We start from the raw sequence: 18,292 nt of genomic DNA, 5'->3' as shown, positions 1-18,292 counted from the left end.
CCTTACTTTAGTATGTATGTATTGTTTGTTCATTTTAAATGTATTTATGTATTTAATTTAGTTTATTTTATTTAATTCATATTAATATTTTTCATGTTTGTTAATGTAAATGCAAATAAAGTCAATGTTATCATTCAGAATGTGTTCAGTAGTGTTTGAAACAGTGAAATCTCCTTTATCTGTTGCAGAAAATCGCTCAGAGTCTGAAAGAGGAGCAGATGAAGTTGACCTCGAACAACTCTTTCTCTGACGTGCAGCTGGAGGAGTCTGATAATAAGAAGCTCATGAGCTCTGGTGTGTGTTTGTGGTGTCTCTAATCAATAAAACGCTCACTCGTCCTGGACCGCGCTGACCGCGTACTGTGTTTCTCCTGCAGATTCGCGCTTACAGAGCACAGTTTCTCCAGCAGATCTTCACGGCATGTGGTATCCCACCGTCAGACGGACGCTCGTGTGTCTCTCCAAACTCTACCGCTGCATAGACGTCAGTATTACAACACCAACATCAATCAATTCATCATTACTAAATGAATTAACAATTATGTTCAGTCAATAATTAACAACTTGTGAATTCAAAAAGACCAAGCTGTAGTTTCCCAGTGGCACTGTTTTAATAATTCATTTATATTCAATATAATATTCAATAATTTAGCCTTCGATTTTTCTTCTTTATCTGATCTTGTGGTTAATTATTAAATCTAAATCTGAATTAAATCTTAATGCTGATAAAGCTGATCGTTTTCTCATCTTTTAATCACCCAGAGGTTATTATAGTTAACAAACTAAAACCATTAAAAAAAAAAAACACATGCTTTTTGGAATAAAATAAACATGAACTGAGCTAAAATAAAATATTTAAACTTATTCTAATTCAAAATTTTTCCTTTTTGTTTAAATACTAAAATAACTATAATTAATCTAAAAAATAATTAATAAGAATAAGTATATAGAGATTTTTTTTTAAAAACAAAATTACAAAACTTTAATAAAAATTTAAATGAAAACTATAGAAATAATATTAAAATCATATTAAAAATCGAAAATTTAACAATATAACAAAATATATACAAACTAAAATGATACTGAAATAACACTGACTCATCTTCGTATCATTCTGCTCAAATGACTGCAAAAGTTGAATATTCTTTTATGTTGTTGTTATTGTTAATATATTAACAAGTGGTTATGATATTGTTGAAAAAATTCACCTTATGAAAGACGGAAGATTATTATTAAAAAATTTGGAAATAGCAGTGAGTGTATGATTGTTTTGTGTGGTGTGTCCTGTAGAGGGCGGTGTTTCAGGGTCTGTCACAGGAAGCTCTGTCTGCCTGCATCCAGTCTCTCCTCAAAGCCTCTGATGTCATTCAGAAGAACAAGGTGAGACCTTTAAGACAATTTATTTTATTTATTTTTATTTGTCATTAATTTAGTCTTATTTTAAATTTGTTCATTTATTTATTTTTTGAAAATATGTATTAATTTATTTATATATTTGTTTATTTTTAAAATTTCTTTTTATCAATTTCCATTTTATTTTAGAGAATTTAAATAAAATAATTTATTTTTATGAATTATGCTTTTTTTATTCCTGATTTATTAGTTTTATTTATATTTTTTACTTTTATTTTAAAAATTACATTTTATTTTTAGCTATTATTTATTTGTCCTAAGAGATTCATTCCACCATCTTAAATGACCCAGAAACAATTTATTTATTTGTATTTTTTTTGTCTTTTTTATTTCTGATTTATTTATTGTATATTTATTTTTTATTTTTCTTAATTTTTTTTTACTTTTTATTTTTATCTATTATCCGTCTTGAGAAATTCATTTCACTATAGTAAATGACCCAACAACAATTTATTTATTTTATATATATATATATATATTTTTTTTTTTATTTATTATTCATTTTTCCTGAGAAATTCATTCTACTATAGTAAATGACCCAGATTTATTATTTTTTTTCTTTTTTATTTCTAATTCATTTATTTTATATTTATTTTTTTATTTTTATAAATTAATATTTTTTTACTTTTTATTTTTATCTATTATTCATTTGTCTTGAGAAATTCATTCCAATATTGTAAATGACCCTGAAATAATTTATTTATTTGTATTATTTTTTTATTTCTAATTTATTTTTTTATTTATTTTTATTAATTATTATTTTTACTTTTTTCTATCTATTATTCATTTGTCTTAAGAAATTCATTTCGCTATAGTAAATGACCCAGAAACTATATTTAATTATATTTATATATTTAATTTTTTTTTTTTCGTTTTTATTTCTAAATTTATTTATTTTATATTTATTTTTATATATTTAATTTTTTTTTACTTTTTATTTTTATGTTATTTGTCTCGAGAAATTCATTTCACTATAGGAAATGACCCAGAAACAATAAATTTTTATTATTATTTTTTTGTCATTTCTAATTTATTTATTTTATATTTATTAATTTTTTTATTTTTTTACTTTTTATTTTTTATCTTTTATTCGTCTTGAGAAATTCATCCCACTATAGTAAATGCCCCAGAAACAATTTATTTATTTTTCTTTTTTATTTCTAATTTATTTATTTATTTATTTATTTTACTTTTTACTTTTATCTATTATTCATTTGTCTTGAGAAATTCATTCCACTATAGGAAATGACCCAGACACAACATTTAACCATGTTCAATTTCAAGTCAAGTCAGTTTATAGCCTTTTTCACGGTACACCTTGTTGCAAAGCAGCATTACATAAAATCATGATGTTATTGTTTAGTATATCCTAATATCTTCACATCTCATAGTCATAATCAGCAGATTAGAGCTGGAAAATAGTATAGTTTACGTTTTGCAATGATCCAAACAACTATATAGCTGACATTTGCTATATAGCATACATTATGTAAGTTGGATATACTATATATCCACATATTATATGTATTTTTTGGTATATTGTCTGGTATAATTTGGTAAGGAATTACATGAGAAGCTTTATCAGAAACAGAAATGTTTTAGTGAAGGTTTAATTTGAGAGAGTAAACACAGTGTCTGGATCTCATCAGACGTGTTGAACAGACTGTTGTACTTTCTTCACAGACTCAAATAGACGGGCAGCTCTTCCTTATCAAACATCTCCTTATCATGCGCGAGCAGATCGCTCCGTTCCACGCCGACTTCGCCATTAAGGAGATCTCTCTGGATCTGAAGAAAACCAGAGGTAACAGTCATGCTTTTGTGAGGTTTGGGTAAATTTTTAAGGGTTGTTGTTCTTTGTTACAGATGTTCACAGTGCTGACAGATTGTGTGTAACAGACTGGACCTGTGCGACACCTACACATATAAATTAGTGTTTTTTGCATAGATCACAAAAAAGATGTCTCTTTTAAACATGCATTAATGAGTGCAAAGATTCAAGACTGTTGTTTGTTGATTTCTTACTCAATATGAGTAAACACTGGCAAAAATGAATGTTTTGTGGGTAACTTGTTTAATGTCAAATCAACCACATTTCAAACAAACAAAATGTTTAATTGTGTAAAATATATTTTCTGGAGAAAGACAATCATAAATATTGGAAATTGTGATAAAAGGTTGATTTTTAAAAAAGTATCGTGCCATGTGACCCACATGTTTCAATTTACTCAAGGAGCCATATCAAGATCCCATTATCTCCAGAAGTGAATCATAAAAGGCCATAAAATTGAACATGTCAAAAGAAAAGTTTGTTATAAACTAGAATCTAAAAGGATATTGTGATATCTTAAATATATTTTGAGTTACAGGCATGCAAACTTTAGAAAAAAAATGCACAAAAACGTTTTTTTCCCATTTTTGAATGGTCTCCATTGGCACATAATGCAACAAAGATTGCTAAAGTCAGACAGTTTTACTAATAGATCTAACAATCTTTGTATAAAAGTGAAATAATGATACTGCCATCTTTCTAGAGTCATTTACAAAGCCTAAAATTTGCCTCCAAATTTCAGGTCAATTTGACCCTCCTCTACAAATTAGTCAGGGCCTCATTAAGATTCCTATATCTCTAGAAATGAACCATATCTGTGCTCAAAAATGGAGATATCAAGAGAAACTTTTATTAAGAACCAACATCATAAAGGATGTTATGGTATCTTTAATACATCTTAAGTTACAGGTTTGCAAACTTCAGAAAAAATACATTAAACAGTACTTTTTCCAATTTTTGAATGGTCACCATTTTCACATAATGCAACAAAGATTGCTAAAGTCAGCAAATTGTACTAATAGATCTACCAATGTCTGTGTAAACATAAAGTAATGATGCTGCCATATTTCTAAAGTCATTTACAAAGCCTAAAAATTGGCTCCAAATCTCGGGTCATTTTGACCCTCCTCTACGAAATAGTCATGGCCACATTGAGATCCCCATATCTCTGGAAATAAACCATACTTGGGCTCAAAAATGGAGATGTCAAAAGAAACTTTTATTAAGAACCAGCATCTAAAAGGTCTCGGTTAAGGTCTCTTTAATACATCTTGACTTACAGACATGCAGACCTTGGGGGAAAAACGCAAAAAGTGCTTTTTCCCATTTTCAGATGTTCACCATTGACAACAAGGATTTCTGGTCAACAGATTTTACTAATAGACCTACTACTCTCTGTGTACAAATAACAAAATGATTCTGACATCTTTCTAAATTCACTTTCAAAGCCTGATTTTTGGCTGCAAATTACAGGTCATTTTGACCCTCTACAGAACAGTCATGGCCACATTAAGATCCACAGATCTCTGGAAATGAACCATACTGGGGCTTTAAAATAAAGATATCAAAAGAAACATCTATTAAGAACCAGCATCTTAAAGGATGTTAAGATATCTTTAATACATCTGAAGTTACAGGTTTGCAAACATCTGAAAAAATACATTAGAAAGTACTTTTTTTCCCATTTTTGAATGGTCACCATTGGCACATAATGCAACAAAGATTGCTAAAGTCAGCCAATTTTACTAATAGATCTGCCAATGTCTGTGTAAAAATAAAACAATGATGCTGCCATATTTCTAAAGTCATTTACAAAGCCTAAAATTTGGCTCCAAATCTCAGGTCATTTTGACCCTCTACAAAATAGTCATGGCCACATTAAGATCCCCATATCTCTGGAAATGAACCATACTGGGGCTTAAAAATGGAGATGTCAAGAGAAACATTTATTAAGAACCTTTAATACCTTTAATTGTTAAGATATCTTTAATACATCGTAAGTTACAGGCATGCAAACTTACATGCGTAAGTACTTTTTCCAATTTTTGAATGGTCACCATTGGCACATAATGCAACAAAGATTGCTAAAGTCAGCCAATTTTACTAATAGATCTAACAATGTCTGTGTCAAAATAAAATAATGATTCTGCCATCTTTCTAGAGTCATTTACAAAGCCTGCAATTTGGCTCCAAATGTCAGGATATTTTGCCCCTTTTCTACAAAAAAATCATGGAGCCAAATTAAGATCCCCATATCTCAGGAACTAAACCATACTGGACCTTTAAAATTAAGGTATCAAAAGAAACATTTATTAAGAACCAACATCTAAAAGGATGTTAAGATATCTTTAATACATCTTGAGTTATAGGCATGCAAACATCAGAAAAAAAAAACAAAGTACTTTTTACTGTTTTTGAATGATCACCTTTGGCACATAATGCAACAAAGGTTGTTAAAGACAGACAATTTTACTAATAGATATACAGATCTCTGCATAAAAGAAAAATAATGGCACTGCCATATTTCTAGAGTCATTTACAAAGCCTGTAATTTGGCTTCAAATCTCAGGACATTTTTACCTTCTACAAAAATGTCATGGAGCCACATTAAGATCCCCATATCTCAGAAACTGTACTTTACTTGGGCTTAAAAATGAAGATATCAAAAGAAACCTTTGTTAAGAAACAACATGTAAAAGAATGTTAAGATATATTAAATACTTACTGACTTACAGCCATGCAAACTTTGGAAAAAATGGAGAAAAAAGTGCTTTTTCCCATTTTTGAACACTCACTATTGGCACATAATGCAACAAAGATTGTTAAAGTCAGACAATTTTACTAATAGATCTACCAATCTCTGTATAAAAGTAAAATAACGTTACTGTCAAATTTCTAAAAGTAATTTACAAAGCCTGTAATTTGGCTTCAAATCTTAGGACATTTTGAACCTCTTCTACAAAAAAGTCATAGAGCCATATTAAGATCCCCATATCTCAGGAACTGAACCTTACTTTGGCTTAAAAATAAAGATATCAAAAGAAACTTTTACTGTGAACCAACGTCTGAAAGGATCTTTAATATGTCTTGAGTTACGGTCATGCAAACCTTGGGGGGAAAAACACGAAAAGTGCTTTTTCAACCATTTTTGAACGGTCACCATTGACATAGTGCAACAAGGATTTCTAAGGTCAACAGATTTTACTAATAAACCAACTAATTTCTGTGTACAAAGAACATAATGCTGCCATCTTTCTAAATTTATTTACAAACCCTTTAAATTGGCACCAAATCTCAGAACATTGACCCTCTATAAAATAGTCATGGAGCCACATTGAGATACCCATATCTCAGGAACTGAGCCATACTTGGGCTTAAAAATGTACATATCAAAAGAAACTTTTGTTAAGAAACAACATCTAAAAGGATGTTAAGATATCTTTAATACGTCTTGAGTTACAGACATGCAAACCTTGGGGGAAAAACACGAAAAGTGCTTTTTCCCAGTTTTTGAACAGTCAACATTGGCACAGTTTTTGAACAGTCAACATTGGCACATAATGCAACAAAGATTGCTGAAGTCAGCAAATTTTACTAATAGACCTACTAATCTCTGTGTACAAACAACATAATAATGCTGCCATCTTTCTAAATTAATTTACAAACCCTTTTATTTGGCACCAAATCTCAGGAAATTGACCCTCTTCTACAAAAACAATCATGGAGCCACATTAAGATCCCAATATCTCAGGAACTGAACCATACTGGAGCTTAAAAATTAAGATATCAAAAGAAATTGTTAGCAAGAACCAACATCTGAAAGGATGTTAAGATATATTTAATACGTCTTGACTTACAGTCATGCAAACTTTGGAAAAAATACATAAAAAAAGGGCTTTTTTCCCAGGTTTGAATGATCACCATTGAAATATAATGCAACAAAGATTGCTAAAATCAACAGGTTTTATTAACTGACCTACCAATCTCTGTGTAAAAATAAAATTATGATACTGCCATCTTTTTAGAGTAATTTACAAAGCCTGTAATATTGGCACCAAATCTCAGGACATTTTGACCCTCTACAAAATAGTCATGGAGCCACATTGAGATCCCCATATCTCAGGAAATGAGCCATACTTTGGCTTAAAAATGAAGATATCAAAAGAAAGTTTTATTAAGAACCAACATCTAAAAGGACGTTAAGATATGTTAAATACATCTTGACTTACAGTCATGCAAACTCTGGAAAAAATACATGAAAAAGTGATTTTTCCCAGGTTTAAATGATCACCATTGAAATATAATGCAACGAAGATTGCTAAAGTCAACAGATTTTATTAACTAACCTACCAATCTCTGTGTAAAAATAAAATAATGATTCTGCCAACTTTCTTAAGTGATTTTTACCCTTTGTGATTTGGCTCCAAATTGCTGAAATGTGATGTGTGTATAGAGACAGAACTGATGAAATGTGTTGGTAATATCAGTAAAGCACCACCAGATGGCAGAACAACATTTGTTTTTCTCCGTCCTCAGATGCCGCTTTCAAAATCCTCAACCCCAAGGCTGTGCCCAATTTCTTCCGCCTGAACAGCCATAACGCCATCCTTGAGTTTCTACTGGAGGTAATGTCACTCTTACTTATTCATTTCATTTGGCGGGTCTTTTTTGCTCTTCAAAGTCTCAGCCCCTCGCACCTGACTCCTGATCCGTAGTGAATGATTTATGGCTTGCATTTTAATCATTCATCATAAGCTAATGCTTTCACGCCAGGGTACGCCGGAGATAAAAGAGCACTACATCGACTCCAAGAAAGACGTGGATCGGCACCTGAAGTCCAGCTGCGAGCAGTTCATACAGCAGCAGACGCACATGTTTGTGGGAAACCTGGAGGATTTTCTCACCAAGGTCAAATTTCATGCATAAATTCTTAATTTTTTTTAGGTGAAAACAAAACTTCTCTCCTCTCTGAACCTCATCGCTTTTTATAATAACAGGTAGGAGCTTTAAAAACGATGGCTGTTCAAGGAGGACCGACGTACAATCTTTCGCAGCAACCCTGGGCTCAGCCACGTGAGTCGGGAATTAAATGTTTCATCAACTTCTAATTATCTGATAATTAGCTCTAATTAGCTGTTTGATTACACTGAATGATCTGCTGCGCTGCTAGAAACACTTTTATATTGTCGAAGCGTGAATTTCACTGATAGACGTGTAAAAGGCTAACAGCCTGTTCATTCACATATTACTTCATATTAATGTGAACCAAGAAAGATAATTGTTTGAATCATGTGCATATGTATAATATAATAAAATATTGCAAATATATATATATAAATGTGCATATTCTTAAAAATGTACTGATCTGATTTACTTAAGCTTTTTGTTATTATTATTCTTCTTAGTCAAATTTCTGGACGCTTCTCCTCCTAGAGCTTTCAAGCTAGAATCACCAAACTCAGCCCAGATCTTCAGACTGACCTGATTTGGGTTGCTGTCTCTTTTCTGACTGATCCGACTTATAGGTTTCATAAAATTAAAGATTAAAAATCATAAAAATCCCATAGACTTACATTGACGGAATGATCAGATGAGCAACACTATTCAAACTCCAGCTGACAAAATTCAGACTCAAACTCCCAGAATCCCTTGAGACTGAATCAAGACTTCCCTTCTATGTACTATTTCTGATCAATTCAAACTTCCATTCTATCTAATATTTCTAATCTATTGATCTATCTAGCCAAGCCTAGCAACTACAGTCATGCTAGTAACTTGCTAATCAAGCTAGCAACATGCTATTAACATGCTAGTTACTTGCTAATCATGCTAGAATCATGCTAGTAACATGCTAATCATGCTAGAAACATGTTAGCAACATGTTTAACTTGCTAATCATGCTTGAAACATGTTAGCAACGTTAATAACATGCTTATCATGCTAGCAACATGCTATTAACATGTTAATCATGGTAGAATCATGGTAGTAACTTGCTAATCATGCTTGAAACATGTTAGCAACGTTAATAACTTGCTAATCATGCTAGCAACATGCTATTAACATGTTAATCATGCTAGAATCATGCTAGTTACTTGCTAATCATGCTAGAATCATGCTAGTAACATGCTAATCATGCTAGAAACATGTTAGCAACATGTTTAACTTGTTAATCATGCTAGAATCATGCTAGTAACACGTTAATCATGCTAGAATCATGGTTTTAACATGTTAATCATGCTAGAATCATACTAGTAACTTGTTAATCATGCTACAGTCATGCTAGTAACATGCTAATCATACAAGAAACATGTTAGCAACATGTTAATAACATGCTTATCATGTTAGCAACATGCTATTAACATGTTAATCATGTTAGAATCATGCTAGTAACTTGCTACCAATGCTAGAAACATGTTAGTAACTTGCTAATCATGTTAAAACATGTTAGCAACAGGTTAATAGCATGTTGCTAGCATGATTAGCATGTTACTAATCATGCTAGAACCATGCTAGTAACTTGTAAATCATGCTAAAATCATGCTAGTAACATGCTAGCACTTGCTAATCATGCTAGAAACATGGTAGCAACATGCTAATCATACTAGAATTATGCTAGTAACATGCTAGCACCTGTTAATCATGCTAGAAACATGCTAACAACTTGCTAATCATGCTAGAAACATGGTAGCAACATGCTAATCATACTAGAATTATGCTAGTAACATGCTAGCACCTGCTAATCATGCTAGAAACATGCTAACAACTTCCTAATCATGTTAGAAACATGTCAGCTAGCATTTTGCTAATCATGCTAAAAATATGCTAGCAAACTTTTTGGTGCGGCTTTCTCAAGCCAACCTAAAGTTTGTCTTGACTAACTTTTTTTTATCTAGTTTTATTTAATATATAATTTTTTAATATATATTTTAATACTACAAATATTTGTATATTTTTATATTATATTAGATATAGAGTAATGAGATTTTTCTGCATTACGTTAATTAAATTTAGTATGAAAATGTGCTGAAAATTTGTATTAATCCTGAAAATACATTATGCTTAATTTTCATATAATTTTTTTTTTTTTCATCTTTAGGGTGAAATATAACCTGCACATGTTTTTGATAGATTTTGTAATATTCATGCTGTTACACCATAATGAGGCAGAATTTAATTTCACAAGCAGAAATGTATGGCTGACTGTGTTGTTTTGAAGTTTTTGCACTTGTTAATGAGGATGCATGTTCTGTATTTTTAGCCAAAATTAATGACATAGTGATGGCCACCTATCGCATCCTGAAAAACAAGCTGCCCGGGACGTTACAGAGCATGTCTTTATATCTGGCCAATAAAGACACAGAGTTCATCCTGTTCAAGCCCGTCAGGGTGAGTATCATGAGCGTCTGCCTGTGTTTTGTTTCAACTTTTAATGTTATTTATATCTTTGCATTTTGCGAACATAATCATAAAATTATTTAATCAAGTCTTGTTTATACTGACCTTTTGCTAAACTTTACTCCCTTTGGCTACTGCTGTTCAGTCAAGCTATACAGAACATCCCAAAGAAATGCACTGAATTTTCAGTCTGTTTTATTTGTATCATTACAGTACTGTCTTAGTATTTATTACAATTACTAGTGTGTATTAGTACTTATTATTATTATTATTATTATTATTTGTTGTTTATTAATTATTAGCATTTATTTATATTAGAATTTATCATTTATTTATTATTAATATTAGTGTTTATTAATATTTTAATTACTTTTTATTCTTAATAAAACTAATGTTAACTAGTTAAAATGTTAATATTTTTGTGCATTTTAGTTGTTTTTTACGCCTATTTAGAGTTTTTGTCATTTTAGTACTTATTATATTTTATTATATTTTGTGACAGCAAATTTTTTTTATTTTGTTTTTTTTTTTAATTCTTAACTGTTTTCAGCATGATTTTTTTTGTAAATACACTTTAAAAATGTATTATATTTACAAATATTTGCAATTTGTTTTGATTTTTAAAAACAAAACATTTTTTTAGTAATTTTGTTGATTTAGCTGTTATTTTTATGCCTGTTTAGATCGTTTTTATTGCACTTTTAGTATTTTAGTACTTCAAAACTTATGAAAAAGTGAAACAAATATTTTAAAAAAAATTAATATTCTATGTACATTTATTTCAACTAATGTAATTCTTTTTTTATTTTTTTAGTATGTTATTTTTAGTCTTAGTTAACGATAAAAATACAATTTTCAGCATGATTTTCAGTAAAATTCTGTTGATTTTTCAATTAAAATCCATCCAAACAGACTTTGTTTAAAACAGTGCGAAAGCTCAAAATGCTTATCTTATAAAATGAACAGATTATAGATTGGTAGCAGTTGCTAAAGTTGGATTGATCTGTAACTTTTTAAGACGGCGCTAAGATAGGAGCAAAGGGTCAGTTGCCCATAATGCCAATATGAAACGCACTGAATCTGATCAATCATACGCTGTTTCAGAACAACATCCAGCAGGTTTTCCAGAGACTGCATGCGTTTCTGCAGGAGGAGTACAGCGGTGAAGATCTCCAGATCATCGCATGTCCATCCATGGAACAGGTGCTCATCACGCCCGGCTAACACAGATACATTCACAGAACGTTTTGCTATCATTCCCATCAAGTTATGAAAACGTTACTTCCAAATAACATTCAAAACGTCAGTTTTTATGTTTTTCTTGGTTACATTAATGACATTTAATGTTACATGTTATCATTTCACACATTCTGGGAATGTTACTTTTGAATGTTCTCTGGGCCATCTAATTAGTAGTAACTAGTTAGTACCAAATAGTTAGTAGCAGTGTTCAACATGCAGCTGAATGGTGTTTACATGTTTTTGTTCTAATGTTTAGAGAAGGTTCCCTGAATTTGAAGCTAGTTCGTAGTAAAGTTTAAAAAAACGTTAGAAGAACATCCAACTAAAATGTTTTAGAAAAATGTTCTATGAACAATGAATATTAAAGTTTTTGTGCTAATGTTTTGAAAACGTTATTAAAGCCCAGAGTCTGTTTGCATTAACTACTTAGACTAGTCTTGAAAGTTAGTCATCTAATGTTTTATGCAAGATTGCTCATAATATTTTGCTGTCAGTTACATTAAAAAGTATATTAGTCTAATTTAAATCCAAAAAGCAAGACTGATTACCACTTGGTTAACTGCTAGTTAGTCAAACTAGTTTCTAAGAATGTACCAAATAACTGAACAAACTTTCTGCTAATGTTACTAGAAGAATGTTTGTTCATAACTTTGAGGAAAAAAGATCTACACTACCAGTCAGAAGTTTTTATTTGAACAGTTAGATTTTTAATGTTTTTCAAAGAAGTTTCTTCTGCTCACCAAGCCTGCTTTTATTGGATCCAAAATAGAGCATAAACAGTAAAATTTTGAAATATTTTTACTATTTAAAATAACTGCTTTCTATTTGAATATATTTTAAAATGTAATTTATTCTTGTGATCAAATCTGAATTTTCAGCATCATTACTCCAGTCTTCAGTGTCACATGATCCTTCAGAAATCATTCTAATATACTGATTTGCTGCTCAAAAAAACATTTATTGTTATTATTATTATGCTGATCTTTGCATCTTTCTATTTATCAAAGAATACTGAAAAAAATATATACTCAACTGTTTTAAATATTGATAATAATAATGTTTTTTTGAGCAGCAGATCAGCATATCCGAATGATTTCTGAAGGATCATGTGACACTGAAGACTGGAGTAATGATGCTGAAAATTCATCTTTGATCACAGAAATAAATTACTTTTTACATTATATTCAAATGGAAAACAGTTATTTTAAGTAGTAAAAATATTTAAAAATTTTACTGCTTTTGCTGTATTTTGGATCAAACAAATGCCGGCTTGATGAGCAAAAGAGACTTCTTTAAAAACATTAAAAATCTTACTGTTCAAAAACTTTTGACTGGTAGTGTATAAATATATTTTTTGCTAACATTTAGAGAACATTACTGAAGACCAGATAACAGAACAAGTGTTACTGAAGAATGTTTTTTCATAACTTTAAGAAAGAAATGATATTCACTACCAGACAAAAGATTTTGAACAGTAAGATTTTAAATGTTTTTCAAAGAAGTCTCTTATGCTCACTTTGATTCAAAGTACAGCACAAAACAGTAAAATTTTGAAATATTTTTACTACTTAAAATAACTGCTTTCTATTTGAATATATTTAAAAATGTAATTTATTTCTGTGATCAAACTGAATTTTCAGCATCATTACTCCAGTCTTCAGTGTCACATGATCCTTCAGAAATCATTCTTATATTTTGATTTGCTGCTCAAAAAAACGTTTATTATTATTATATGATGACCACAGCTGAGTAGAATTTCTTGAAGTTTCTTTGATGAATAGAAAGTTCAGAATTTTAGCATTTATCTGAAATGGAAATCTTTTGTAACATTATGAATGTCTTTATCATCACTTTAGATCAATTTAAAGCATCCTTGCTAAATAAAAGCATTAATTTTTTGTTTTTAAGTATTTTTATTTCAGATAAATGCTGATCTTTGGATCTTTCTATTCATCAAAGAATCCTTTTAAATATTGATAATAATAATAATAATGTTTTTTTGAGCAGCAAATCAGCATATCAGAATGATTTCTGAAGGATCATGTGACACTGAAGACTGGAGTAATGATGCTGAAAATTCAGCTTTGATCACAGAAATAAATTACATTTTAACAGATATTCAAATGGAGAACAGGTATTTTAAATTGTAAAAATATTTTAAAATTTGACTCTTTTTCCTGTACTTTAAATCAAATAAATACAGGCTTGGTGAGCAAAAGAGACTTTTTTAAAAAATTATTGAAGACCAGATAACAATAAGATAATATTACTGAAGAATGTTTGTTTCCTGTTCCTGTTTAAAAATCCATTTTATAATTATATAATGAATCTTTCTTTGTCTCCTCCATCCAGATCAATCTGCTGCTGTCTGTGAAATAACACTGAACTGAAAGTGAATAAAGTTCTTCCATCCTCAGACAACATCAGCATTGGGAAAAGAGTTCCCTACGAAGGCTTTATCCCAAACCTTCCAGAAGATTCTGGAAATGAACTCGTCTTTATATCTAAAGACAGTACGCGACCCATTCTGAGCCCTGAACACACTAAAGACGCTCCGCTGCAGGTGCTGGATCCGGTTCTTCTGTTTAGCATTGATACGAAATCAATTTGTACAGATAGAAATTACACGAGGACGGGAAACTGCATCTGTGTGGTGGGGTGGATATCGGTCTGTATGTACATACATTATCCAGTAGGGGGCGCTGTGTGTTTAAAGCCGATTTCTCAAGGGTGAAAGAGCAGAACTAGATGGATATGAGGGCAAATAACTGTAAAGGTGAAGGAAATGATGTGCATAACATATTTATTATTTTTAAAGAAATGTTTCAGTGAGAAACGTGAATTGTGTTATTTAGTCACGCTCATGTCATTTAAAGGGACATTTCACCCAAAATGACCATTTTTGCCATTATTTACACATTTAAACATCATTTAATGTCATTCCAAAGCTGTTTGCAAAAACTGAGCACAAAAGAAGATATTGTGATCACCAAATCACTTTCAGCTCCCATTGACTTCCATTATAGTTTTTGGCCACACAGTGGAAGTCAGTGCTATGGAAGCCTGTTTCTGCCATTAAAATAAAAAATAAAGGAAAAAGTTTAAAAAAGATCTCACAATTCTGACTTTTTTTCTCAGAATTGTGAGATATAAACTTGCAATTCTGAGAAATAGTCACAATTGCATGATATAAACTCACAATTGCAAGTTATAAAGTCAGAATTGTGTGATATAAAGTGATAATTTTGAGAAATAAAGACAGATTTGTGTGATATAAACTGGCAATTGTGAGTTAAGTCAAAATTCTGAGATATAAAGTTGTAATTTTAAGAAATAAAGTAAAAATTCTGAGACATTAAGTCTTAATTTTGAGAAATAAAGCCAGAATTGTGTGATATAAACTGGCAATTGCGAGTTAAGTCAGAATTCTGAGATATAAAGTTGTAATTTTGAGATATAAAGTTATAATTGTGAAAAATAAAGTAAGAATTGTGAGATATCAAGTCAAAATTCTGAGATATAAACTGACAATTGCGAGTTAAAGAAGTCCACTTCCAAAACAAAGATTCACATATAATGTACTCACCCCCTTGTCATCCAAGATGTTCATGTCTTTCTTTCTTCAGTCGTAAAGAAATTATGTTTTTTGAGGAAAACATTTCTGCATTTTTTTTCCATATAATGGACTGATATGGTGCCCCGATTTTGAACTTCCAAAATGCAGTTTAAATGCGGCTTCAAACAATCACAATGCAGTTGTAAACAATCCCAGCCGAGAAATAAGGATCTTATCCAGTGAAACGATCTGTTATATTAATAAAAATAATACAATTCATATACTTTTTAATGCGAAACGCTCATCTTGTCTTACTCTGCCTGAACTGTTTTTGTTCTGGCTCATGTCAGTTAGTGTATGTTGAAAAACTCCCATCTCATGTTCTCCCTCAACTTCAAAATCGTCCTATATCACTGTTTTACCTTTTTTGTTAAGGGTGTTTGATCTTCTTTGCATGTTCACTTTGCAAAGACTGTGTCAGTACTTCTGCAGCGATGTAGGATGATTTAGAAATTATTTTTGAAGTACACAGAGTTCAGGAAGAGTAAGACAAGATGAGCATTTAAATTAAAAAAGTATTTAAATTTGTATTTTTTTTATGAAAATAACCAATCGTTTCGCTAGATAAGACCCTTCTTCCTCGGCTGGGATCGTTTACAACCACATGTGTGATCGTTTGAAGCCGCATTTAAACTGCATTTTGGAAGTTCAAAATCGGGGCTCCATATCAGTTCATTGTATGGAGAAAAATCCAGAAATGTTTTCCTCAAAAAACAATTTTTTTTTACAACTGAAGAAAGAAAGACATGAACATTTTGGATGACAAGGGGGTGAGTACATTATATGTGAATCTTTGTTTTGGAAGTGGACTTCTCCTTTAAGTCCGAATTCTGAGATATAAACTGGCAATCTTCACATATCACTCTTTTTTTTTTTTTTTTTCTCAGAACTGGACTTTATAACTCGCAAATGCGAGTCTACATCTCACAATTATGAGAAAAAAAGTCTTGTGAGATGTAAACTCGAAATTCTGAGATATAAAGTTGCAATTTTAAGAAAAAATAATAGATATAAACACGCAATTCTGACTTTATTTCTTTCAATTGTGCGTTTATATCTCAAAGTTCTGAGAAAAAAAGTCAGAATTGCAAGTTTCTGTGACAGTCCTGAGAAGAAAAGTCTTGAGAGATGTAAACTCGAAATTGCGAGGAAAAAAAGTCAGAACTCTGAGATATAAAGTCGCAATTCTAAGAACTAAAGTCAGAATTCTGAGATCTAAACTGGCAATTCTGTGAACACATCAGTCTTTTTTTTTTTTTTTTTTTTTTTTTTTTCTTCTCAGAACTGGTCTTTATAACTCGCAAATGTGAGTCTGTATCTCACAATTATGAGAAAAAAAGTCAGAATTGTGAGATACAAACTTGCAATTGTGATAAAGTCAAAACTGCAAAATACAAAGTTGCAATTGTGAGGAAAAAAATAATAGAGATAAACTCGCAATTCTGACTATTTCTTGCAATTGTGTGTTTATATCTCACAGTTCAGAAAAAAAAAGTCAGACTTGCGAGATGTAACCGTGAAATTGCGAGCAGAAAAAGTCAGATTTGTGAGATAAACTTGCAATTCTGTGAACATATCAGTCTTTTTTTTTTCTTCTCAGAACTGGACTTTATAACTCGCAAATGCGAGTTTGTATCTCACAGTTCTGGCTTTATTTCTCAGAATTGTGACTTTATATCTCACAATTCAGACTTTATTTCTTGCAATTGTCTGTTTATATCTCACAGTTCAGAGAAAGTCAGAATTGTGAGATAAAAAGCCGCGTTTACCTTTTTATTATTATTATTATTATTATTATTATTATTATTATTATTATTGAGTGGTAGAAATGGACTTCTATACAATGGGAACCAAAAATGTTTTAAGAAAATCATCAACATCAACAACATCAGAGGTGAATAAATGAAGACAATTTTCATTTTTGGCTTAATTATTCGTTTAAAACCCACCATTTTTTTTTTTCTGATGAACACAAAAGAGGATTGTTTAATGAATCTTAATGCATGCATGTTTATACTCCAAAAATCATTTAAAAACCCATAAAGCATCTGTATGACTTGTGCGTTTATATTTTAAGCTGTAATATCTTTTGACATGAGTGTGAATTAATAATAACATAATTTTCATATTAAACTAAAAAACGAATGCATTTCCTAATTTTCTCTTTCCTTCATTCTGAAGCCTCAGTTGCGTTGTGGGAGTTTAGTTCATCTTTTAAAAAAAGAAATAGTTACTTTTTGGGCTTTTTATACATAAATCTTTAACTTTTTGTATAAGATTGGCTTCCTGTTTGACACGAATGACCCTTTTCTGTTTGGTTCTGTCAATTCATAACTAAAGCTGAAGGTTTATTACTGTATGTGTTTTGCCTGAAATAGTTTTTCTAAATAAACGCACAGATGTTTTCACAGATTCTCCTCGAACTGAAAGGCATGAAGCTTTACAACTTGGAAATGAGATTTAGCCCATTAAACACTGATTAAAACCTTTAAAATTAGCTCTTTTTAAATTTTATATCGGTGGTGCTTTAGGGCCAGCATGAATCTTCATTTTCTGGTGCATTGTGGGAAATGGCATTTCCCTTGATTTAGTAAAAGCTCAACTGTCTGTCTGCCCTTCAACCGCACAGCAACCAAGAGATCTTCAACACTTTCTGAATGCCTTTCATTCCTGACGTTTAACGGCGATAATGCGCTCCAGTAGCTGATGCTGATTTATTAACTAATAATTAAAGCAGAGCGCATTAAACACGGGATAAAAAAACATAAAACATGTTTAAAAGCTGAACGTTAATGC

The 18,292-nt window shown here is 30.8% G+C and overlaps 1 protein-coding gene across 1 annotated transcript in view; it reads left to right on the top strand.

The window, feature by feature from the left end:
• Positions 1-16,080, top strand: part of cog3 (component of oligomeric golgi complex 3) — a 34,869-nt gene extending 18,789 nt beyond the window's left edge. Inside the window, exons 14-23 of the mRNA XM_051119645.1 lie at positions 189-294; positions 377-483; positions 1,290-1,379; positions 3,096-3,216; positions 7,780-7,868; positions 8,017-8,151; positions 8,241-8,316; positions 10,502-10,629; positions 11,743-11,841; positions 14,233-16,080. Coding sequence (XP_050975602.1) covers positions 189-294; positions 377-483; positions 1,290-1,379; positions 3,096-3,216; positions 7,780-7,868; positions 8,017-8,151; positions 8,241-8,316; positions 10,502-10,629; positions 11,743-11,841; positions 14,233-14,259 — 978 coding nt within the window. The 3' untranslated portion in view covers positions 14,260-16,080. The remainder of the gene's footprint in view (positions 1-188; positions 295-376; positions 484-1,289; positions 1,380-3,095; positions 3,217-7,779; positions 7,869-8,016; positions 8,152-8,240; positions 8,317-10,501; positions 10,630-11,742; positions 11,842-14,232) is intronic.
• Positions 16,081-18,292: the final 2,212 nt, after the last annotated feature.

This window comes from Labeo rohita, chromosome 9 (genome assembly GCF_022985175.1).
Source record: "Labeo rohita strain BAU-BD-2019 chromosome 9, IGBB_LRoh.1.0, whole genome shotgun sequence".
NCBI classification, from domain to species: domain Eukaryota; kingdom Metazoa; phylum Chordata; class Actinopteri; order Cypriniformes; family Cyprinidae; genus Labeo; species Labeo rohita.
The sequence above is the reverse complement of the archived record's forward strand: the minus strand, read 5'-3'. Positions and strand labels throughout refer to the sequence as shown.